Source organism: Pezoporus occidentalis, unplaced genomic scaffold (assembly GCF_034315485.1).
Source record: "Pezoporus occidentalis ecotype Australia unplaced genomic scaffold, CSIRO_AGI_Poc_V1 ctg44, whole genome shotgun sequence".
In the NCBI taxonomy this organism is placed as follows: Eukaryota; Metazoa; Chordata; class Aves; order Psittaciformes; family Psittacidae; genus Pezoporus; species Pezoporus occidentalis.
Window position 1 is genome coordinate 1398814 of NW_026915769.1, and position 21509 is coordinate 1420322.

The 21509-nt window shown below is 41.8% G+C and overlaps 1 protein-coding gene across 1 annotated transcript in view; it reads right to left on the bottom strand.

Moving 5' to 3' along the window:
• Positions 1-13293: 13293 nt before the first annotated feature.
• ARFGAP3 (ADP ribosylation factor GTPase activating protein 3) overlaps positions 13294-21509 on the bottom strand; it is a 35066-nt gene continuing 26850 nt past the window's right edge. The window contains exons 12-16 of the mRNA XM_062634853.1: positions 21249-21386; positions 19999-20122; positions 18904-18994; positions 15069-15190; positions 13294-14393 (exon numbers count right to left, since the gene is read on the bottom strand). Coding sequence (XP_062490837.1) covers positions 14376-14393; positions 15069-15190; positions 18904-18994; positions 19999-20122; positions 21249-21386 — 493 coding nt within the window. The 3' untranslated portion in view covers positions 13294-14375. The remainder of the gene's footprint in view (positions 14394-15068; positions 15191-18903; positions 18995-19998; positions 20123-21248; positions 21387-21509) is intronic.

Sequence of the window (21509 nt, forward strand, 5' to 3'; positions counted from 1 at the left end):
GCAAAGCAAGGGGTTGCCAACTGCCAGTGCATGTGGTCTGAGTGCTCTCCTCCTGCAGACCCAGCCCTTGCATTCATGTCACCTGCTCCTGGCTCCTGCGCTGAACAGGGATGTGCAGACCCTAGGAAGCAGCTCCCAAGGGAGCAATCTATTAAAGCAAACATGAGCTGACCCAGGGAAGCTTCTGAAGATGCCAAACTGTGAACCATGATGGCTCAAAAGGGGCTTCCCAATGTGCACGTCAGCTGTCGCTGAGGTAGCTGCCAGCAGGTCAGGTACAGGAGCCAGTGCTGTTAGTCATGGTCACTGAGGCCAGAGCTGCCTTCTTGTGCTCTTACATGTTCCACAAATATGTAAAAATAACAGCCAAGACCCCTTCTGTGGCTCTGAGGATACCTACATCATTGCAGATGCACAGGCGTCTTTGGATCCTAGCTAGCAACTTCCTATCAGTAGATCATTACAGTAAAAAAATACATGTTTGGATTCACAGAAAATATTTGGTTATTCTGCCAAGCCACTGCGCTGCACTTAGTGCCCTGGGTTCCTGCAGTCAGCACAAACCTGCTGCACACCTGTATGATGCACCTTGCTAATTCTGCTTATCCCCTCTGCTCGAGATCCCGAGTCTCCTCACCTTTCCAATTGGCTGTCCCTTCTCAGTGAGGTAACATCTGTCCACTGACCTGATCTGGTTGCTCCAATCCCTTTCCAGGCAGGCAGACATACCCACCGACCCCTGCAGTGCACCTCAGCAGCACCCCTGCATGCCCAATGCCATGTCCCAGGCACACTGTGCAGGGACAGGACACCCTGTTGCACACAGCTTGGTCCATCACCCTGTGAAGCACATGGTTCCTTGTGTGGATGATCCTGCTCAGCCCTTCCCGGGGCATCCCATTTTCCAGCTCTGCCTCTCACTCTGGCCCTGCAGCCAGCCCAGTCTGCAGGGATGATGCTGAGCTCCTGGGGAAGCCAGCCAGGAGCTTCACGGCACCCTTTGGTGATCCTGCTTGTTCAGCTGCAGGAGGCAGATCGCTTCCTCTGAACAACTTCATGGCAGCTAATGACAGCATGGTCCGCTGGCGCTGCCTGGTCAGGATGCTCCTTCCAAAGGCTTTGAAAATACACAGAGCATTTTGAACCCCTATGGTAGCTTGTAAATGCCTGCCTTGAATAGCTCTTTAAGAAATTTAAAAAACCCAAAACTCATAATAAGTAACAGCAGCAGCCATGTTTTAAGTTTCTTAACCCTCAAATCCCCCCACACCTTTAAGGAAAAACATTTTTCTGAAGAAAACTGAAGGAAAGGGTAAGGGGAGGGGGGAAGGCAGAAGAAAGGCCACCCACTGCCATCTGCCTAACAGGGTTTTTTTCAGCATACGGGTTTTGAGTCTTGGGTCTCAGCCAGGGGATTGTGAGTTGTGTCAAAATGTGGGGAATGGGCTCTTCCTGCTCTGTCCTGAGAGCAGGGATGGACCTGAAATGATTTTTAAGTTGCTCGTGAAAAGGTGTGCGGGGTTTGCGAATCACATTCTTTTCCCTTTTCTAATGATGTCAGGGGATCACCTCGCCCATGAACATGAGATCATCTAGGAAATGTCATCCAGCACGTTATTCCCTGTGCCAGCGGGATATTTATAGATAAAGTAAATCATGTTGTCATGATAGAAACAAATAAGGAAAGGTTGTAAGGGGGTGGAATGCCTCTGTCCCTGTCTCTGTGCGTGGCTTTGCCCAACAAGGGGCTGCCAATGGCTGGTGGCCCATCCATACCGATGGGGTACCATCACCCCCCAGAAGTTGAGTGTTCCCACCACTGGTGCAGGACCAGCCAGACACATGTGCCCAGCTGCAGTGCAGAGTGCAGGGTGCAAGACTGTGCACACTGAGGCACCCCTGTTGTGGGCAAGCCATAGTCCAAAAGACAAGGGAGACATCGGCTCCCCCAGTGCATCTGTGGGTGGCCCAGCCTCTCACTCCCACCTGCATCCAGAATGGGCTGAAATACATAACCAGCTCATGTGCAGCCCCACCACCTGCCATGAGTGCGGCTACCAGTGGCTCCTGCACACCACCACCGCCACTGCCACCACGTTTCCTTACCTTCAGTGATGTGGGTGCTGATAACAGAAACCCAATGACTTCACTCGGTCTTCACCCATCCTCCAAAACCGTGCTTTGATACAGCAAGCTGAGGAGCTGAAGGTTTTAATCTCCACAGCTCATCAGTTTTGAAGAGCAGATGGGACCACTTGAAGTAGAATCACAGAATCATAGAACAGTTTGGGTTGGAAGGGACCTTCAAAGCTCATCTAGTCCAACCCCCTGAAATAAGCAGGGACGTCTTCAACTAGATCAGGTTCCCAGAACCACATCCGGCCTGGCCTTGAATGTCTCCAGGGATGGTACATCCATCACCCCTCTGGGTAACCTGTGCCAGTGTTTCACCTCCCTCATTGTAAAGAATTTCTTCCTCATGGCCAGCCTGAATCTCCCCTCTTTCAGTTTAAAACCATCACCCCTTCTCCTATTGCAACAGGCCCTGCTAAAAAGTCTCTCCCCATCTTTCTCATAGGCCCCTTCAGCAGATGTGCCCTACTGTGAACAAGGTCCCCCTCAGCCCTTTAATTAAATTTGCTGCATTTCACCTCTCTCTGCATCAGCTGGGGTGCCCATCAGTGCAACCACAAAATCCTGTACAGCTCAGAAGCATGCATCTTTTGACACAAAACAAGGTAATTTCAAAGGACTTTCTCACAGGAAGTAAACCCCTTCCCCTCAGCTGAGCAGTTTGGTGCATTATTAACCATTTGAATGTAGCCCACTTAATAAAATCCTGCCTTTGCCTTCAGGAAAGTACAATCCATAAAGTTCAGGCCAGGTCTCATTACAAGCTTCCTAAATTTATCAATGGACACTTAAATACTCACTTTAAATAGGCAGATACTTGTACATGCACATCTCCAAAATGTTTTCAGGCTCTCTATTTGTAAAACTTATCGATAGCATCACTTCGCAGCGCTATCTAGAGCAGCTCCATGATGCAATGTTATAGTCATGGAAAAGACATGACAAGAGCATATGACTGACCTACCACAGCTCAGGTCTGCCTTCCCAAATGCCTCTGCCTGGGGATCACCAAATGTCTCTTTTATCCTGTATTTCCTTCCCACCGAAGGTTTACCTCATTATTTCCAGGAGTGTAGGAAATTGTGTGGCAACATAGCCATTATTTCAACATAAAATGTGTTTGATGAGGAAAATACGGTCTTTGAGTCATGACACTCTGCGAATTACAGAGAAAGAGTGATGAACCCCATGCTGGGCAAGGAGATGTTACCCATCCATTCAGCGCACAGCGATTTCCATCTGCCTGGCTGGGGAAGCTGCTGCTTTATCAAACTGCTGAATTTTGCTCTCCTCCATGACCGTGTATCACACACGCTGTCTATGCAAAGTGTCAGCGGTTTCAGGTATCAGAAAGAGGAAACAGAGCACCGCAGCTGCAACACAAGTCTTTGCAGAAATATTTTAAAACCTCAGACCCAAATGAGGAGCACAAGCCATTTTACACAGGGCATTGCAGAGCTGCTGTACTCCTCCCAACAGACCTGCAGCTAACACAGGCAGCCCACAGAGCTTCCTAAGCATGCTCCCAAAATTCAAACCTGCCTGGGCAGATCTTGCCTGTCACTGACCACAGATTTCTGGAGCAGAGGAGGCCCCTGACCAACCCCAGCAGCCCAAAGCATGGCACTTACTCCCCAGAGACCCAGTGGTAGGTCCCTGTGTGGTCGTGGCTGGGGATGCGCGGCCACTCTAGCCCTGCCTGGCTCCATGGACCCTTCCCCTGCAGGCACCCAGGTTCAGGCACAGCTTCCTCATCCTGCACTGCTTTGGCCATGCCACTGCCTTTTGGGTGGAGGTGCTTTCCTGTGGAGGTGTCACCCACCTCACTGCTGAGGGCAAGAGGATCCTGTCAAAAATCACACCGGGCCCACTGATGGACCTCCATGACAGGACACCCTTTGGCTGTTCAGGTGAGCTATGGTGGCCATGTCCCTGTATTAGAGGCTGGAGGGTCAGAGCTGTTCATCCTCTTACCTGGAGATGCTCACACCAGGAAGGTGACGAAGAAGCTTAAAGTTGCCCTCCATCTGCCCACTCTGACGATGGAAAGAAAGACAAAAAAGGAAGAAACCCAACCGGGCATCTGCTGTGTCAGTGGCTGGTTGCCCCCTCTCACCTCTCTTTTCCATCTGAGATCCTGTGGGGCATCCAGGCTCCCTGGTTACAGCCATTGCAAAAGGGGGAGCAACTCATCACCTGGACAGTGGGAAGAGCTGTGGGGAACCGGGACATTATCCTTGCTGCTGCACGTTTTGTAGATGCTCAGGCAGAAGTAAGACCCTACTCACAAAGATTTTGAGTCATTTCCCTAGCTATGAGTGCAAGGGTTGGGGTTTTTTAATTAATTTTTAGTGAAAACTTAGATTTTGCACAATGTGAATACTCTCATGAAAACAGGAATCCCCCTAAAGATGCTTTACTGGATGCTTCTGTTGTGTAGCTTCACCGTATTCCTCTAGCCTGAATTTCTTAAGCATTAGTTTTGTTGTCAAAAAGGATGCCTTGAAACAAAAAATGTAGGAGGTGAAGTCATCTTTATAACACACTCTTTCAAGTCAGGTTTGTATTACCCTCTACTCTCCAAATGCCCTGCTGAACGTTCTGGCAACTCAGACATAATACAGACAAAAAAAAGCCTTAGGGCAGCGGTGGGCAATGCATGGAAAAGCTGCCGGTGCTGCATGAATAGCCTTTCAGGTCGGGGTGCGGCGAGCTCTTTATATCCACAGTAACACCAGCTCACCTGGGCACGCTGTGGACACTGTTTGGCCTGAGCTGAAAGCAAACAGAAACTGCCAGCGCTGTTGACCGGTGCAAATAAAGGCTGGCTTTAATGTGCCAGGGAATAGAGGTGTGTGCACACAGGCCAGCCGCACCTCAGCACAGGGATCTTTTGCCATTGTTGTGGTTCCTGTCAAGGTCACCTCTGAGGCTGCGGACCTGCGCAGGCACTCGACCTCGCGCCAGCCTGGGTTGAGATGGAGAGATGGGATTTTCTTTATCTGCTTCTGAGGGAATGGCTAAATTGGTGCATGTCTGAGGCACCCCAGTTATTTCTTTTCTCCCTCACCCATCTCTGATGCTCTTTAATTAGGTAAAAGACTTTTTGGAGCAGTGTGTAGGCTTCCATCCTGACCCAAGCAGGCAGGAGCAGAGCATAGGAGCCCAGTCTGTATGTCTTTTAGGTATGCCTCTGTGTTTCTACATGGGGATACTGGGCTTTCCCCTTGGGGTTATGGATGCTGCTTCACTCCAGACATCCCCAGTGAGGGGATCTCTCCTCTCCTACACCAGTGGAGGAGGAAGACTGGAAGCAATTTGGGAAATTGGCTGTAACTTATCCGATGCATGTAGTGAGGGAGAGGCCAGGGAAAAATAACAAATTAACCAACCAACAACAAAAACCAACCCCACCAAACCCAGAAGAAGCTTTTTGTAGCGTAAAGTACAGATTTGATGCCCACAAAACATTTGGTGGATTCCAGACTCTTTATGCCAAAAAAACAAATGGAGAAATACTGGGAAAGAGTCAGAAAAAAGAGAATTTCTTCCTAGCAGTTTTGATCACTCTTTTTGATTTTCATTTAAGTGATATGTCTTCCAACTGAAAGGTCTCTGACTTGAAAGAAAACATTGTCTCGCAAGCTGAACATCACATTTAGTTTAATACAAAACATATTTCTCTGCTTTGTTTTGTTTTTCTTCTTTCCTGATATTTTTTAATTGCTTTGAGTAAGAATGAAACTTTTCTTCTCCGTTTTTTCCCCCCAAACTAATGATAAAATGGAATTATTCACATAGCTGTATATACACTGCTCTGCACGACGGACCCACTCGTCTCCACAAAAGTCTGTACTCACTCGTATTTATTAGCATTTCCATCACAGTTTTGATGCTTTCCCAAAGTGATGCCCCCTTTTGCTTGAAATTCTGTGAGGTTTCAGAAAAATCCTCCCTTTGCCCAGTATTAAAGCTACCAAAGGACAGGCTGCAGCTGGAGTAAGAACACCTGCGTATGTGCCCTCATTGCAGATAGGCTTCTCGTACAGTCCGGGACCTCATTCTCTGCCTGCAGTGCAGTGGGGGCTGCAGCTTTCTCCCACACACTCATGGCATCCCATTGAGTCTTTGAAATCAGTGAGGTGGCTTTTCCTCTCTCATTGATGAAGACAGGCAAGTGTGTCCTGGGGATGAGTCAGAGCAGACATCATTTTTTCACTGCCTGAGGTGTCTTGGACTTCATGCTACCCATCTTCCTTCAGGGGAACATAATGTGCATTAATCCAGAGAGGTGCAGAGCCAAGGCTGGGGACACCCAGGCTGCAACCCAGGCCTTACAAAGCTGAGCTGCTCTGCATTCTTGCACACTTGATGCCTCCACTGCTGCTAAAATCCACCTCCCGGGCTGCAGAAACCCACTGCAACCCGGGGAGATGTGCACAGATCCAGCCTGCTGCTGGGTCCTGCAAAAGGTGAAGCATCACAGCTTTCACTGAGAGAAAGGGGAGATGAAAGTCTTGAACTGTATTTCCATGGATGTTTAGAAAGCTTAGGAAAAAGAGAAAGAAGCCAGAGGGCGATGCTTGAGATGGAGCAAAAAGCTAAATACCTGCTATTGATTGGCTGTGTCAGCTCTCCTCTATCAGCCACATTTGATCACAGCAGTTGTCACTCAGTTATGCATTTACATAAGTAATGCCTTCCTTTACATTTCTGCCCATTCCCTAGTGTCTCCAGCCTTGGGTGCATGCACTCCCGTCTCGCTGGCCCATCACGTCTCATTTCAAGCAATACATTGTATTTGCATCTGAAGCCTGCAGACTGTGTTTGTAATAGCTTCCAGAAGCCACCATTGTTTTCCATCAAAGCCAAGGGAATGAGGTCCTGAGGCTGAGTGGCTTCTTCTCTGCCCAGCTTGGCCAAGAAAGCTTTCACGCTTAATGCCATGGCTCCATTCCTGCACACTGCATCAGCTGTAAAACAAAGCTCACATGGTCTCAGACAGCAGCAAGCGCCAGTGTACATACCGTAAAAGCAATTACCAGCGGGGTAGAAGAAGTATGGGCAGGAAGGAGCCAGGAGCAGCAGAGGGATGCTCATTTTGGGAGATGGGATGCAGCAAGCAACAGCTTGGGGAGCTGCAGCATGTCCCAGCTGCACTCAGACACACACTTAGTCTCATCATGGCCAAAACCATGTCAGTGCCAGGCACCCCATTTATTAATTCCTTCTGGAAATATTTGCTGCTCAAAGCAGTGCAATTTAATGGCTGTGCAAGAAGAAATTAAGGCATGTGGGGAGTGGGACTTGGGGCAGATGTGCCCAAGCTCCTTCTCCTGCCACAGGCATCCAGGCAACACCAACCAGAAGCTCACCAGATGCTCCCATGGGCCAAGCATTAGGGTCTCTGCCAGCTGTGAAGGGAGCTCAAACACGGACTTGAGGTGTCAATCTCAAACCAGATCCCAGCAGCAATGCCTGGTCCATGGTGCACATCAGCATGAATGATTCCTACAGCCACAGTCTCCAAGAGCTTCAGTTCTCCATCCACCCGCAGCAGGCGGAGGAGCTGGAACTGGTCATCTGGGAGCATAAATTTGAATTAGTTGGTGCTGCCAGCAGGACTAGCACTGTAACATCAAAATAACCAGCAAAGGGCATAGGAGAGGGACGCGCTGGTGTTCTGCATCAGGTCTCACCTACATCTGTGCCACCAGCGGAGGCACCAGCCTCAGCGGGATCTCACCCTACCCCAGCCATGTGGGTGAAAGAACACATCATATCTTTACAACGAAGAGGAGGGGAGGGAAGTCACTATGACTAATAAATACATGCTGGAGGCCTCCTCCTGCCGCCATGGAAACAGCCTTGAGGGTTGTGAAAACCCGTGGATGACAATTTTCGTGAGGCTATTTTGCACTCATCTATTAGGTCTAGGGGAATGAAGAGAAATTGAGCACAGAACTGAAACTGTGTAAGTGGTATTAATGTCATTAGAAATGGGAGAAAGCAAACCACCACTCTAAGTACAAACAGTGCCTTAAAGGGTTGGGTTCATGTTGTTAAAAATAGCTACAAGGCAAATCACTTGAGGGGAAGGAAACAAAGCAGAAAAGGATGAGTGATAGAAGTGCTGAGAACAAGAGGTCAGAGGCTACAAAAGCTAGTATTGCCTAACTGGAAAAAATGATTGCTGAGAGATGGGTGCAGGCAGATAGCTCTAGACAGAAAAAAGACATGGGGGGAGAGGAGGAGGTGGTGATGTGGGTAAACATGACAGAGAAGGTAAAATATCTGAGGGACACAGGACATAGTTAATACTGTCCCGCCAGGAAGGATTAAGAGCTTGTAAAGTAAAGATGATGAGCGAAGAAGCTTGTAGAAGTCATTTTTTGCCCGTGATGCTGTTTCTGGACTTTCTGCTTCTGGAGATGAGGGTCTAGTTTGGGGGGCTGGTGCCTGTCCCTTATTTCTGCCCATGTGGGCACCTCCCACATTTCTGCTCAGTCACCCTTCCAGCAGCTTCTGGCAGAGACTGGTTGAAGCCCAGAGGCTCTCAAGCCCCAGTCTGTGTTTCCCAGGCAAGGACGGTAAACTACTGGTCTTTCCCTGTCTTGCCACCCTGTCCTGGTTTCTAGCCACAGTCTCTGTTCTTGCTGTGACAGAAAGCCCAGGGCCGGGATGCAGGACAGAAGCCCGCAGTGGCTTCGTGAGAGCTGCCAGGGAGGCTGCAAATGACTGCCAGAGCACAAAGTCCTTCCCTCCAAGGTCCTCCCACTGCCTGGCATCAAGCCAGAAGCTTCTCTGGGGAGCTCCCATGGCAGGCACCCCTGGCATCACTCCAGCCAGACACAGGGATGATGAAGCGCATCCTTCTAGTAGGGGTTTCTTCCCTCCATCCCTGGCAGCCTAGAACAACCCGGCCACCTCAGCAGTGCAGGCCCCTCCCGCCAGGGCCATCACTTCCCAGCACTTGCATTTAGAAAACAAGCAGCTGTCAAGAACCCAACCAAAACCAGATAGGTTCCACAAACCTCCTCCCCTCCCAGGAAAGAACACGAGGAGGATACCGGTAACGCCACATGGTGACAGAGAAGTGTCTTGGGCAGGAAAAACATTGCACAATAGGATGAGACTTTCACCAAGCAAAAGTGGGGTGCCAGAGCCCAGGCAAGTATCATGCATGCCTTTTCAACGCCTATCAAGTATTGTCTCATCTTGGGCAGGTGAACCGCTTGGCAGTTCAGTAGAAATGCCGGTAGGATGAATGACACAAATAAGGCGCATCTTGTACAGAGAAAAAATAGAATTAAAAATCAAGCATTTGCTTTTATGTATTTTAAATCATTTCCCCCCAGTGTAATTGATAATGTCTCACAAATCATAAAGCATTAAAAAATACCTTACTTATTTGCATGCTGCTGATATATTTTGTTTCCTTTATTTCTTCATCAGGGCAGACTGGTTTCATTTTGTGGTTTCCATGAATTTGCATAATGTTTTTAACAAATTTTTAACCTCAAATCCTACTCCAGCAAGGTGACAAAAGACTTAACCCATTTCCCAGGTTCAGCGCAAACACCGTTGTAAGGCTTTAATTCACACCGTCAATTTCAGAAAGTAACCACTGCATAACTTTGTGATTGAAAACTTCCTTTAATTTTTTAATGTGGTTGGATACATGTAGGTAATACTGCTGGGATTTAAATAATTATTTTTGGCAACTGACTTAGAGCTTCAAATGACCACAGCAGTTTGTACCACTAAGCTACAACACAGGCAAACACAGGCAAGATTATCTAAGTTGAAAGTTTCTTGAAAGCCTTTAAATAACCTTAGCTGTAAGAACAAAACCAGCCACCACACCACTACCTCCAATCTCTGAAGGCCATGCAGAGCAGAACCACCTGGTGCATGGTGACCCTTCCCTCCCCTAAACAAGCACTCCTGCAACCCCCAACTGTATGTGACACACAACTCTGGTTCCAGTCAGGAACTGCCAAGATGGGTCTGAAGGATTTAAGGCCTTCCACTCAACAAAAAGAAAAACTTAATCATTCCAACTTTCTTGTATCCAGAAGTACCCAAACCCTCTTTTCTTCCCCCGCATTTTCTTTTCAGATATGCCTAACTTCACAGAAAAGCAGCATTTTCAGTATAAACTCAAGGGTAAACAACTTTTATTTTTTCCCCAAAACAGGATGTTTGGGTTCATTTTATCACTGTTATTTGCCTTAATTCTGCCCCTTTCACATCCATAATCACAGATTTTCTTCACATTTCACAGTTGGTGAAAAACATTTAAGGGTTTGGGAATATTATGGTGTCCTGTATAAGTTCTTCATCTGGCCTTCACAAAGCAGGTAATGGTGGTGGCGCTTACCTTCAGCACTGGTCTTCAGGGATGAACTGGAGCTCTCAACATGTTTCAAGTGAGATTTCTCTCAGTGCAGAGAAATCCTGTTTTCAGTTGGATTTATAGAAGTAGGACAGCATTGTGCACATTTCCTTAGATCCACTGGACAACAGGACGCTGCTGCTTCTTCAGTACCCCCAATCTAATCAGGCCTAATAAAGAATAGACCCTTCAGGCTAGGGTATCTGAAAACTTCCCTCAGACATGATGGCAGCATTTTGTCCCCATGGCCCTAAGAGCTGCCAGCCAGCTCCTCACAAATACAATACAGCCCGTTCACTTCCAATTGGTCAAGCCTCTTGTAAACTGCATGTCTCCAAAGCATCCTATTAATCCTGCTGGATATCCCAGCATTGCTCACATTTGCAATTGAATTAATCATGAGATTGTATTGCTTTGTGTGGGAGACCACATTGACAGATTCCCTTTGAAGGTTTTACGTAGTAGACACCAAGAGCAAATTTAAACTGAAAGCGCTGAAATGAGAAGTAACATACTCGGACAGTTACAGCAGATCCTGCAAGAAGACAGCAGCAGTGCTAGTGTTTGTTTTTCAACTTGTGAGCAGCAGAACAAAGGACAAGCGCAATTTTTCTGCTTTGTACCACCTCAGTGCTTTCCAGGTCTGTGTGACACCACTTTGACTGTTACTGATCAAAGAGAACCCAGTCTTACAGGCATGGATGTGCAATGAAGTGTAGAAGTCTCTCAAAACCAAGTCAAGCACACACCATTTTATGTGGTCTTCAGCTTCACCCTTGCTTTACAATGACAGCAACACTTCTTTGAGACTCAGGAGCAGGGCAAGAGCAGTGTTAAAATACACGTAGCTACAGCAACATTTACAGACTCCTATACTAAGGAGTCGCTCAGCCCACTCTTGCACTACAAAATCCCTCTAAAACAAAAACCTTAAATGAGCACCAAAATGGCTCTGGAATTGCTTCTCCCAGCAGTGGAACAAACTGATGTGAAGCAGGGCAGAATGACAGCACTGAACACTTCCCACTTTTCAGAAAGCAAGAGAAGCAGATAGTTAAAGATTCCGTTCAGACTTTACTCAGGAAAGGAGTATACAGGTCTCTGCATCGAATTAATGCTGTTTGTGGTATTTTAACAACTAGCTACAAGCATTTTTCTAACCCTTTCAATTTAACCTACAAAATAATAAACTCTCAGAAATATAAAGTATTAAATAATCCTCTTTCTCCTCCCCTGATATGCAGTGTCCTTACTGGACTTTAACAGGAGGGAAGTTTAACTTGAATGTTTCACAGTTGCTGCTGTCATTCAGTTCCAGTTTTGAAAAAGGAAGATGTATAAGGGTAGTAAGAGAGGATTAAGGGAAGAAGAACTGCAACAAAACACAGCTGGTGACCAATGCCAAGTTTCACGTGGAAATTTGTTCCAAAACCAGATCCAACACATGGTTTTATCGCACATTCTAAAATCTGTGATGCAGCAACATCAGCCATTTGCCCCTTACCAGAGACTGACAGATGTGTTAGAAGGCAAACGATACACATGACAGCAGGAAGACAAACCTAATTTTGAGACATGTTCTCCCTTTGATGCAGTATCATCCTGCAGAATCAGAGGTGCCATGGTATGCTGAATTCCCAGGAAACTAGAGGAGTTAAAGCTGTCTCTTCCAGTGTACATGGAAAACCCTCCCTACTGTAATTTGATGAAAATCAGTGAAACCTCATGGATTTATTAAAGACACAAATAGGTGTATGGGGAGAGGGCATTCAAGACCTATTCATCCAGCTATACAGCTGTTAGACAGTTGAACACATTTTATGGCATTTAAGATAACCCCAGACTTGTTTTCTCTTACAATTTCTTATTTTGTACTGAAAATCTCCTTTTTCTTTTTGTATTTTTCCATCTGTGAGTGGTTCAGTCTATTGCAATGATACATAAAAAATGCACACAACTATTTCAGTGTAGGTGATCTCCCATTCACTGTAACATATGAGAAAACATGGGATGGGACAGAACTACATTTTGTTATATTTAACTGCCTTAATTTAAGCAACTGCATCCATACACGAAATGTCTCAATATGCAGCCCAGTGAATGGAGGAGCAGCTCTTCTGCAAGTCACTGGATGTTGTTGGTATATGACAAATCTGAAAATCAGACCACTTGTTGCTTGCAATAAATTTACTTCTTTGTGTATACTTAACTGAAAGAGCAGTCTGAGAATCATTACCTGTAATTAGAGAAAACCGAAACAAGCCCTGACCAGTACATCTGCATTTTATATTAGCAAAATCACCTTTTTAGGGTCAGAAAGGAGAAATCAAAGCAAGACTTTTACTGTAAAGCTCTACAGTTAAGCAAAAGAAATTCTTTTTTTAAGAGTAATACAAAACAAGCAAGATCATTTTTGGATTAGTAAATCTAAGTGTAACATCCTCAAGAGAAAGTTACCAGAACTGAGAGGTAGATGCAAAAGGCAGCTAGAAATTAAAGCAGAAATACAGCTATACCGTTATACTGTAAAATGTATACTGCATTTAAACACCATATTCATAGTATTTTAATACAGTAGCTTATTTTCTACCCCAGCCTTAGTGTTTTGATTTCTGAATCATTGTAGTAATTTAATAAGAAAGCTAATTTCACTAATTGAAATTAAAGGTTAATTCTACCAGACCATTGTATAGACAGAATACAGATGGCAGTATTTAGGAAGCTGGAGGCTCATGTCTGCACATAGAAATTTAATTTTAAAATGAGTTTATAGCTATTATTTTTATTAGATAGCAACGTTTACAAATTTGAATTAAGAAATAAAGTTACAGAACGGAATTATCTTGTGCTCATTCTTGGTTGTGATGGGTTTTTTCTTTAAGGTCATAATCACTTTTATACAGAATGTCATCAACAAAAAAATCTAGACTGTCTAAAACACAGCCCCACTATTTCCTCATTCAATATTTCATAATTTATCAAAAATCTATGCTTGTTCTAAACATTTTAAACAAGTATTTAATTAACTATGCTACTGGGCCCTTAATATATTTAAATTTTTTAGTTCAATTTGTACACAATACAGATTTTTAAAAAGCATTTAAGGATTCTATATTGCAATTTTTTGTAACTTTCAAAACTAGGAATAAATAGCTTGTTCCCATAACAAGATGAAATCCACTATTCAATATACCACGTCGTGTCTTCTCCATATGTCTCATCTAAGCATACAATTTTCTAGCAGGAATATTGTTTTAAAACACTTAATTCCCCATCATTTTAATGCACAGCCATTTTTGACTGCAAGAGCCTCTACTTCCTGATAAGCGCAGGTTTAACTTAACTCTATATTTAGCAACAGTCCACTAAATAACACCTCAGCATGTACTTCATTTACATTTTCTTCCCCACAGCTCGTGAGAGTCGGAAGACAAGCTACGTCTGGTAAGGATGAAACTGCACTGAGGTTTCTATTAGGAACCCTCATTTCCAGTGTATGCATTCATCCTTCTTTCTCATTCCTGCCTCACAGCTGAAACCAGTAATAAAATAAAGCTTCCAACATCTAACATTGAGGTTGCTAACAAATGCAAGACTGTAAAGGAGGGGAAATCAAAAAAATACATACAATGTAACAAGTTGCTGCAAGGTTTCTGCTCTGTAAAGATTAAACAGGAGTAAGAAGAGGCTGAGCCAGAAAGCTGCATAAGGAAAAAATATGCTGGAACAAGGAAAAATATCAACAGTCTTAAGGCAACGTTTATTCCCATTAGCAGTGTGTTCACTTGTGTATCTGAAGAGAAATCCTCCTTTAGGGTACTTAATCATGTTGATACAAAAGATGTCACGAACCGTATCGATCCTAGAAAAGTAAAAAAATCAGACAGACATGGGTATGTTTTCCATTGGACTAAATCAGTTTTAATTAATATTTGTACATAAAGCCTTGTTTAATTCTTAAAGACTTAAAGAAATTTGACCAACGCTTCCAAGAACTGCAGTTTATGTTAAACTCCAGGATAATTAGCTTGATTTTCAAACATCCAAGAGCTCCCACTGACCTCATCTAGGAAATGCAAACTGAAGCACGAAGCATGCTTTACACTATTGAAACAAGGATGTCTTAATTTTCTGCACAAACATAGATCAAAGGTATTTATGTCAAGTTAATTGAAGAGCCAATATAAGAGTTGGGCCAGATGATTGCTATAGATTCCTTCCAACTAAACTATTCTGTTCTGAGTTATGAACTATTATTACTTTAAAAATTAAGTGACAGCAAACAACTCTGTTATGGAAATTTTGTTTCAGTTGTAAGAAAAGAAATAAAGTATATAAGGAAAAGGCAAAAAAAGTTATTCTACAGCTACAGATTTATTTTTAGAAAGATTTATTTCCTACCACGAGAGGTCTACAAAGCTCAAAGTCAAATTCATTCTTTCCTCCCCTAAGATGATGCAATGGCAGCATCCATGATACTAAAGCCTATAAAAAGACTTTAACAGATGGTTAATATATTGTAAATATTTTTACTAACCTGTATAGATGTCATGACCCCATTAGCAAGTACAGAAAGTTTTCCAGCCACTGACTTTACTCCTTGTTTAAACTGAGCTATATCAGGAGCTGAAGGCAAGACATTTGTAATATTGTAGCTTCCTAAAAGAACATGCACACAAGAAGAAAAGAGAATTTTATATTAAAAGCAGCCTTTCCTCCCCTGGAAGTACATGATACTACTAGGAGCACTAAATACCAATGTCTGGTTGACACTGTAAAAACCACTGAGCACGCATCTCAAATTTCTTAAATATGTCTCAATTTTTTTCAGTTGTTCAAAATTTCACCCAGAGTTGCACCTTCTACACTCTATATTCCCAGCTAAGCAATAAAAGTTTGGATAATATATAATTTATTCCACACTTTCAATCCACTGGATGTTTATTTGTCTGGTATCCTAAACAGATTTATTACATCGAAATTAAAATATGAATGTACTTCTGTCGTTATGTGCATGCACAGGTATGCTTTGCATGCTGTATAAACACACATTTTGCATTACTACATCTGAGGCTTGGAGAGCTCTATAGAAATTATAGCAGATGTAATTAAGTTTTAAAACTCCAAGGCAAAGCTGGCAATGCAGCCTTCGTTAAAGCCAATATAGTGTGGCCACTGTTAGCTCTACTATTATGAAAAGTATAGGCCTGAAGATAGTTTTGAAACATCCCTGATTTCTATTAACTGCATGATAAGTATTAACATGCTAACAACTACAATCACCCACTCATTTGCAAAAAGAATTACTGGCAAGCCTTAATATTAAATAACTGATACTGTAAAAAGCACAAATGTCAGTAAACCAGCATCACAGGCCATGATCTTGGGAATAAATGGGGTTCCTGAGAAGAAGCATCCCAAAACATACCTCTATCAAAATGGAGACTGCAATCTGTAGCCTTCATATCAACAGATAGTCATGACCAGTCAGGACACAACTAGTAACTTGCAAGCAGTTACTGAACCTTGGACAAGCTCGTCCAGCCTCAGACTCCCCAACCTGTACAACTGTTAACTGCTTTTGAAAGGAGCTCCATAGTGCACATTGATACGCATGGGCTGCCCATTCTTCTCACTTTTTTTGTTTTGAGCAGGTGTGCAGGAGGGAATGAGAATGAACCTGCCGCACCTCTTTTCATGGGAAATTAAAGGCACCTGCCTCATTAGCAGGCTGATAAAAACATTACAGTAGATAATGTGATTTAGCTAAGCAAATTGGCTGGTTCATCGTGGTAGATGCTTCCCACTCCATTCTTTACAGCCTGCTATTGTTTCTACAATGCATGGGCACACTTGTTTATAGATTATTTTCAAAAATTCCCTGTTACTGACAGAGCCCTATTTCTGAACTGTAATTTTGACAAACTGTTCCACTTAACAAAAATGCTGAGGCATTTGATATTAGAGTCAGAGTCATGGAAATAAAATTTGCAGATATAAATAACCTGGGAAAAGCTCTAACCACTTCTCAGCCACATTAATTTTCTCATGTTTTCCTGGTTATGTAGGGTTGTCTGAAAAACTTGTAAATAAGACAGGAAAGCAACTCCTTTTCTTGCGATTTCCTTCAAAATCAGCATCTACAAGTCAGCTATCCAACATGCCATCTTTCATAAGCAACTCGTCTGAAATAATGCAAAGTAAAAGCGTTTACTTGTACCCCTTTTTGGTAAATGGCTCCTACAGCATTCTGTACAAACGAAAGCATCCCAAAACTGTTCTACCCTAAATCTCAGCAGAGCTCATAAAAACAACTTTAGATTCAAAGGACATTTTATTCTGGCAAGGACCCCAGAATTACAGCAGTGTTTTTGTTGCCAGCCTCTGGTCTCCTAATTACCTTTATTTTATGGAACTAATTGATGGCCTTGGCATTAATTCCACACCAGACAAGCTATCAGTAAAATTTCTCCAGATGGACCACTGTCAAAAGATAGTCTTTGGGGCAGGAGGTGTAACAGGAATGCAGGAAAGGAAGGTTCTGTAGATTGAATATAGTTGAATTTACAATATACAAAATAATTTCTGGTCTATCTTTAACTCACCATTATCTTAGAGCAGTTAACAACCCACAAAATGTAGCAGAAGTTTAGTCTCTGTAACATAAAACTTTAAATTTACTGTTGGGTTGCACACCAGTCACAAACAGTAACTAACCTCAAATCACAGGCAGGTATTTTCATCCCATTATTAGGAACCTCTGCATTCCTCCACAAGCCCCAGGAACCTTTCCAAGTGGCTAGTGATGAATAATAGTGTGTGCATAATTCATGTACAGCTACTAAACATTATATAATTGCCTGTATTACCCTTCTTCAGAACAGGGTGAGAATTTTACCACCTATATATGCACGTGCACATAAAAAGACACATTCATACATATATAAACACAGAGATATGTATTTCACATCAGTTTGCCCCATCTTTAACTCGTATCTACCTTTTTCTAGCTTATTCTCTTATTAGCACTGTGTAAAAGCCCCACACCTATTACACAAATTAAAGGAAAAATTAATTCCATATAAAACATTTCATATGCAAGAAAATTAAAATAAAAAAGATGGAGTTCTAGTCAACAATAGATAAAAAATATTATCACAATCCCATGTACCATTGGAAACACAGTTTATAATTTCAGAAATACCATTTCTTTGCTTGTATTTCCCACATCTTTTTTAAGCACAAGTATGATATAATCTTGCAAATACCCTTTCAAGCGGGTAATTTACTGCAATTTCTTCTTTATGTCTCCTCCCCTACTTAATATCTTTTTTACATTTCAAATTACTAAAATCCAGCTTAAGTAACAGGAGTAATTTCCCTACTAGTCACTGTATTCAAAACTTGCTTTCAGGGTATCAAAACTGAACAATCACTTTTGTTTTTTTAACTCCCAACTTTTCCAAAGTAAAATCAGATGCTGCATACTGTTTGGCTTTCCACCCTATTTATATAATTACTCACAGATTTCAAGTTCTTCAAGAATTCTTTTTTTCCCATTTCCTCACAAGTTAAGGAATGAAACCCAACTGATCAACTCAATAAAATTCTCCAGTATGTCCTACCTTTTCTATATTGCATTATTGCACTATCCAGAAAGGGTGTTAGAAAGAAAATGTGAGTCATTTTCAAAAGCCTAAGGAGCTACTTTTCAGTCAATCTAATCTACTACTTCCTTCCTTTCTAATTTGAACTATACTCTCCAATGTAAGGCATTCCAACAAATCCTTTACACAGACGAAACAACAGAAAAATGTCCTGAATAATTTGGCAAGACCAGTTTTAGAAGCAGATACCAGGATGAATGGATATGATATGCCATGCAACAGATTAACATGGGAATTTCAAGGCCATTAATATTGTATTAAAGACTTTCCTTAGGCTCAAATATTATTATGACAGCTATTTTCACATATGTAAAACATAAGTTGTTGGTCATTTATTAAAAACCTACCTAACAGTCAACGTAGGTGTTACCTCATTTGGTTTTATAACAAAATATTACAGTCTCCCTTTGATAAAAATTATTTACAACATAGAGTCTATTATTTTCAACAAGTCATGTAAAAACCAGTATAATACACTGAACTCAGTGAACTGAAAACACAGAACTTGAAATTTAAGAATTTCTTTTTTTTTAAATAATAAATACACTGGCTATGCCTGTTTGACCTATTAGCGATACTAACATGTACTGCACTTTGTACACTTCTTGCAGAATACAGTGACAGCTAGCTGATAGCGGAACTAGAAGCAGAGTACAGAAGCGTATTCACTCCATAATACAGTTTCTCACTCTGTTCAGTAGGTACCTGTTGGTTGCTTTTTCTGATCGTCAAACAAGTCAGATGAACTTATAGATGAGCTTCCAGAAAGTCTTTCTAGTCGAGCCCTTGCTTCATACTAGAAAAGAATTGAGAAGAAAAAGTGTTGTAACAGTATGCTGTCATCTTTTGAGGTCATGTCAGATAATTCATGAGATTACAGGTACAGTTTTAGAACATACAAATCCAGCTGAAGTTGACCATTCTGAAAGTTGCTCCCATTCTGTACTTTTCACATGACTTATACAGTGTGAGTTTGTCATAATCTCAACTCATTTCTGAGTTGATCAGAGTGACATTTACTACTGCAACACCAAGAGGCTGAAAAACTACGCAACCATTAAAAACAACAACTAAAAAATGTGAAATTGAGTGGTTAGATAGGATAAAATAAGGAAAAAGCACTGCAGCTAGCATCATGGTAACCTTTCTAATCATATCATGCTTTTAATCCAACTTTTTCTGAGTTCCCTGGAAACATAATAATAATTGATGATGATTATTATTATAATAATTATATTTTTACATTCCTCATTACATTGCTAATTTTTCATTAGAAGTATGTTTTCAAAATGATCCCCCACCTCTAAAATGAAACATAATATTAATCTGTATTTTATTTCTAGGCTGGATCAATTACATGTCACTTGTTGAACAATTCATCACTTAGTTGGCCTTACAATAGTAATAACGTTTCCATGCAACAAACACAGACAGGACAGCTGTTTTAACAAGTTTGTTGGCATCAGTTTGGCTATTTAGAACAAATGAAGTAAGCCTACATCCAGCATCAGGCTGTTTCTTTCAAAAATAAAGACTGCTGACCACTTCTATCAGGGAAGAATGATGTTGGAGGTAAGGTCCTACTTGCGGTGGAAACTCCTTAAAACCAAATGATAAACTATCAGAGTTATCAGAAATGCCTACATCTCTATCAGAGAAATATTCAAGTGGACATAATTCTATAAGCTTACTAATTCTACCAATTTTAACTATTTATGGCCTTCTCTATATAAGAACACTGTGTTTATAGGCAAAGACTATTTTAATATTAAAAAATATTTACCACTGCTTTCTACTTACATCAGCATGATCTTGCCTTCCAAAATACATGTCTGATGAAATTGCTTTTACATTGCCAAATTTCTTTTGTGCCTCATCTGTGTTTAAAGGTGGTTCATATTCAGGCTTACGACGAGACGCAGGCCTAAAAGAAAAATAAACTGCACTTGTGAGCCTAACTTTTATTTACATCACAACAAAAAATCAGTATCAACCCAGGACAAAGAAATTCAGATAACTAAGTTGACAGAGCAGCAAATAAAATTTCAGTGACAGTTTTACAAGATAGTGAACAAACAGCATTTCAAATTCATTAATCTTGTATCTTTATTTTTAAAGTTCATTTAAAAAGCAAGCTAAATTACGTGAACAAGGACAGAATATCTCTACAAAATGTCAGAACCCACAATTTCAGTGAAATTCAGATTTAAATGTAACAGCATAAAAATGTTTAACATCCTTTAAACTGTCACTACCTTCCACCTCAAACATACATATTCAACACAGTCGCTTCCCTTTTTCTCCCCTCCAACTTTTCCAGAGGAAATGTAAGCAAATGAGGAAGTAACAGTATTATGCACATGAACCCCTATTTTGTGTAATATGCATTACTGGTCCACTAGAAAGGAAGAAGCAGAACATGCTTGTGTTAAAAAAGTTGTACTTAAATGCACAAACTGTACTTTACAGGTAAATGAAAAACAACAGTTTTAAGTAAGAACAGAAGGAGAAAACACCAACCAAGCACACAAAGCCCCACATTCTTACATTTTCTACTTGATTACAAAGATAAAAATGCCGTTGTCAAAGAAATACATTCATTTTTTATCATCGTAACAATTAGACGTGTTGTTTGCACATATCTTCAATAATTTCATCCTAAAAGCTGAATACCCTACAGTTTCATTCACCACGTAACTGGGTTCTCTTTGGTTCGTTAGGCAATAAACAAAGAAGTGAAGCACCTATGCTCTCAGAACAGTGCAAATATTTGAGTTTCTCTCAACGTCTTTTGTCTACTACTTTTTTTGCTGAAACGCTTCGGAAATTACCTCCCGTACATACACTGTACAGCACTGAGAAAAACAGTCAAGTGCTTAAAATATAAACAGGAAATTCAGCTTACCAAAAAAAATAAATAAAAATCTCTTGACTGCTGATGAAAGTTGTGACCAAATTCTCCTTCTAGACTGAAAAAAATCCTACTACTCTGACCAGGACTCAAAGCTTTGGCTTTCTGTACAAAAATCAGTTAGGTTTTCTTGGTATACCTGTCTGAAAATCCTGGACTTTTTGAAGTTAACATTACATCAACATCTCTACTACTGTTTTCTTTCTTCCAAAAAGAATCTGAATTGTCGTCCCATGTAGAGAAAGTGCTGCTCCTCAAATCTGAAGAATCATAGTACCTAAAATAAAGGAAGTAAAAAAAAACTATTGAAAAAGTGGCAACTTTATATTGTTGAATAAATATTGCTATAATAAGTGTACACTGGCAAGTTTTCAGCACAATGAATAGTTGTCAACGAATA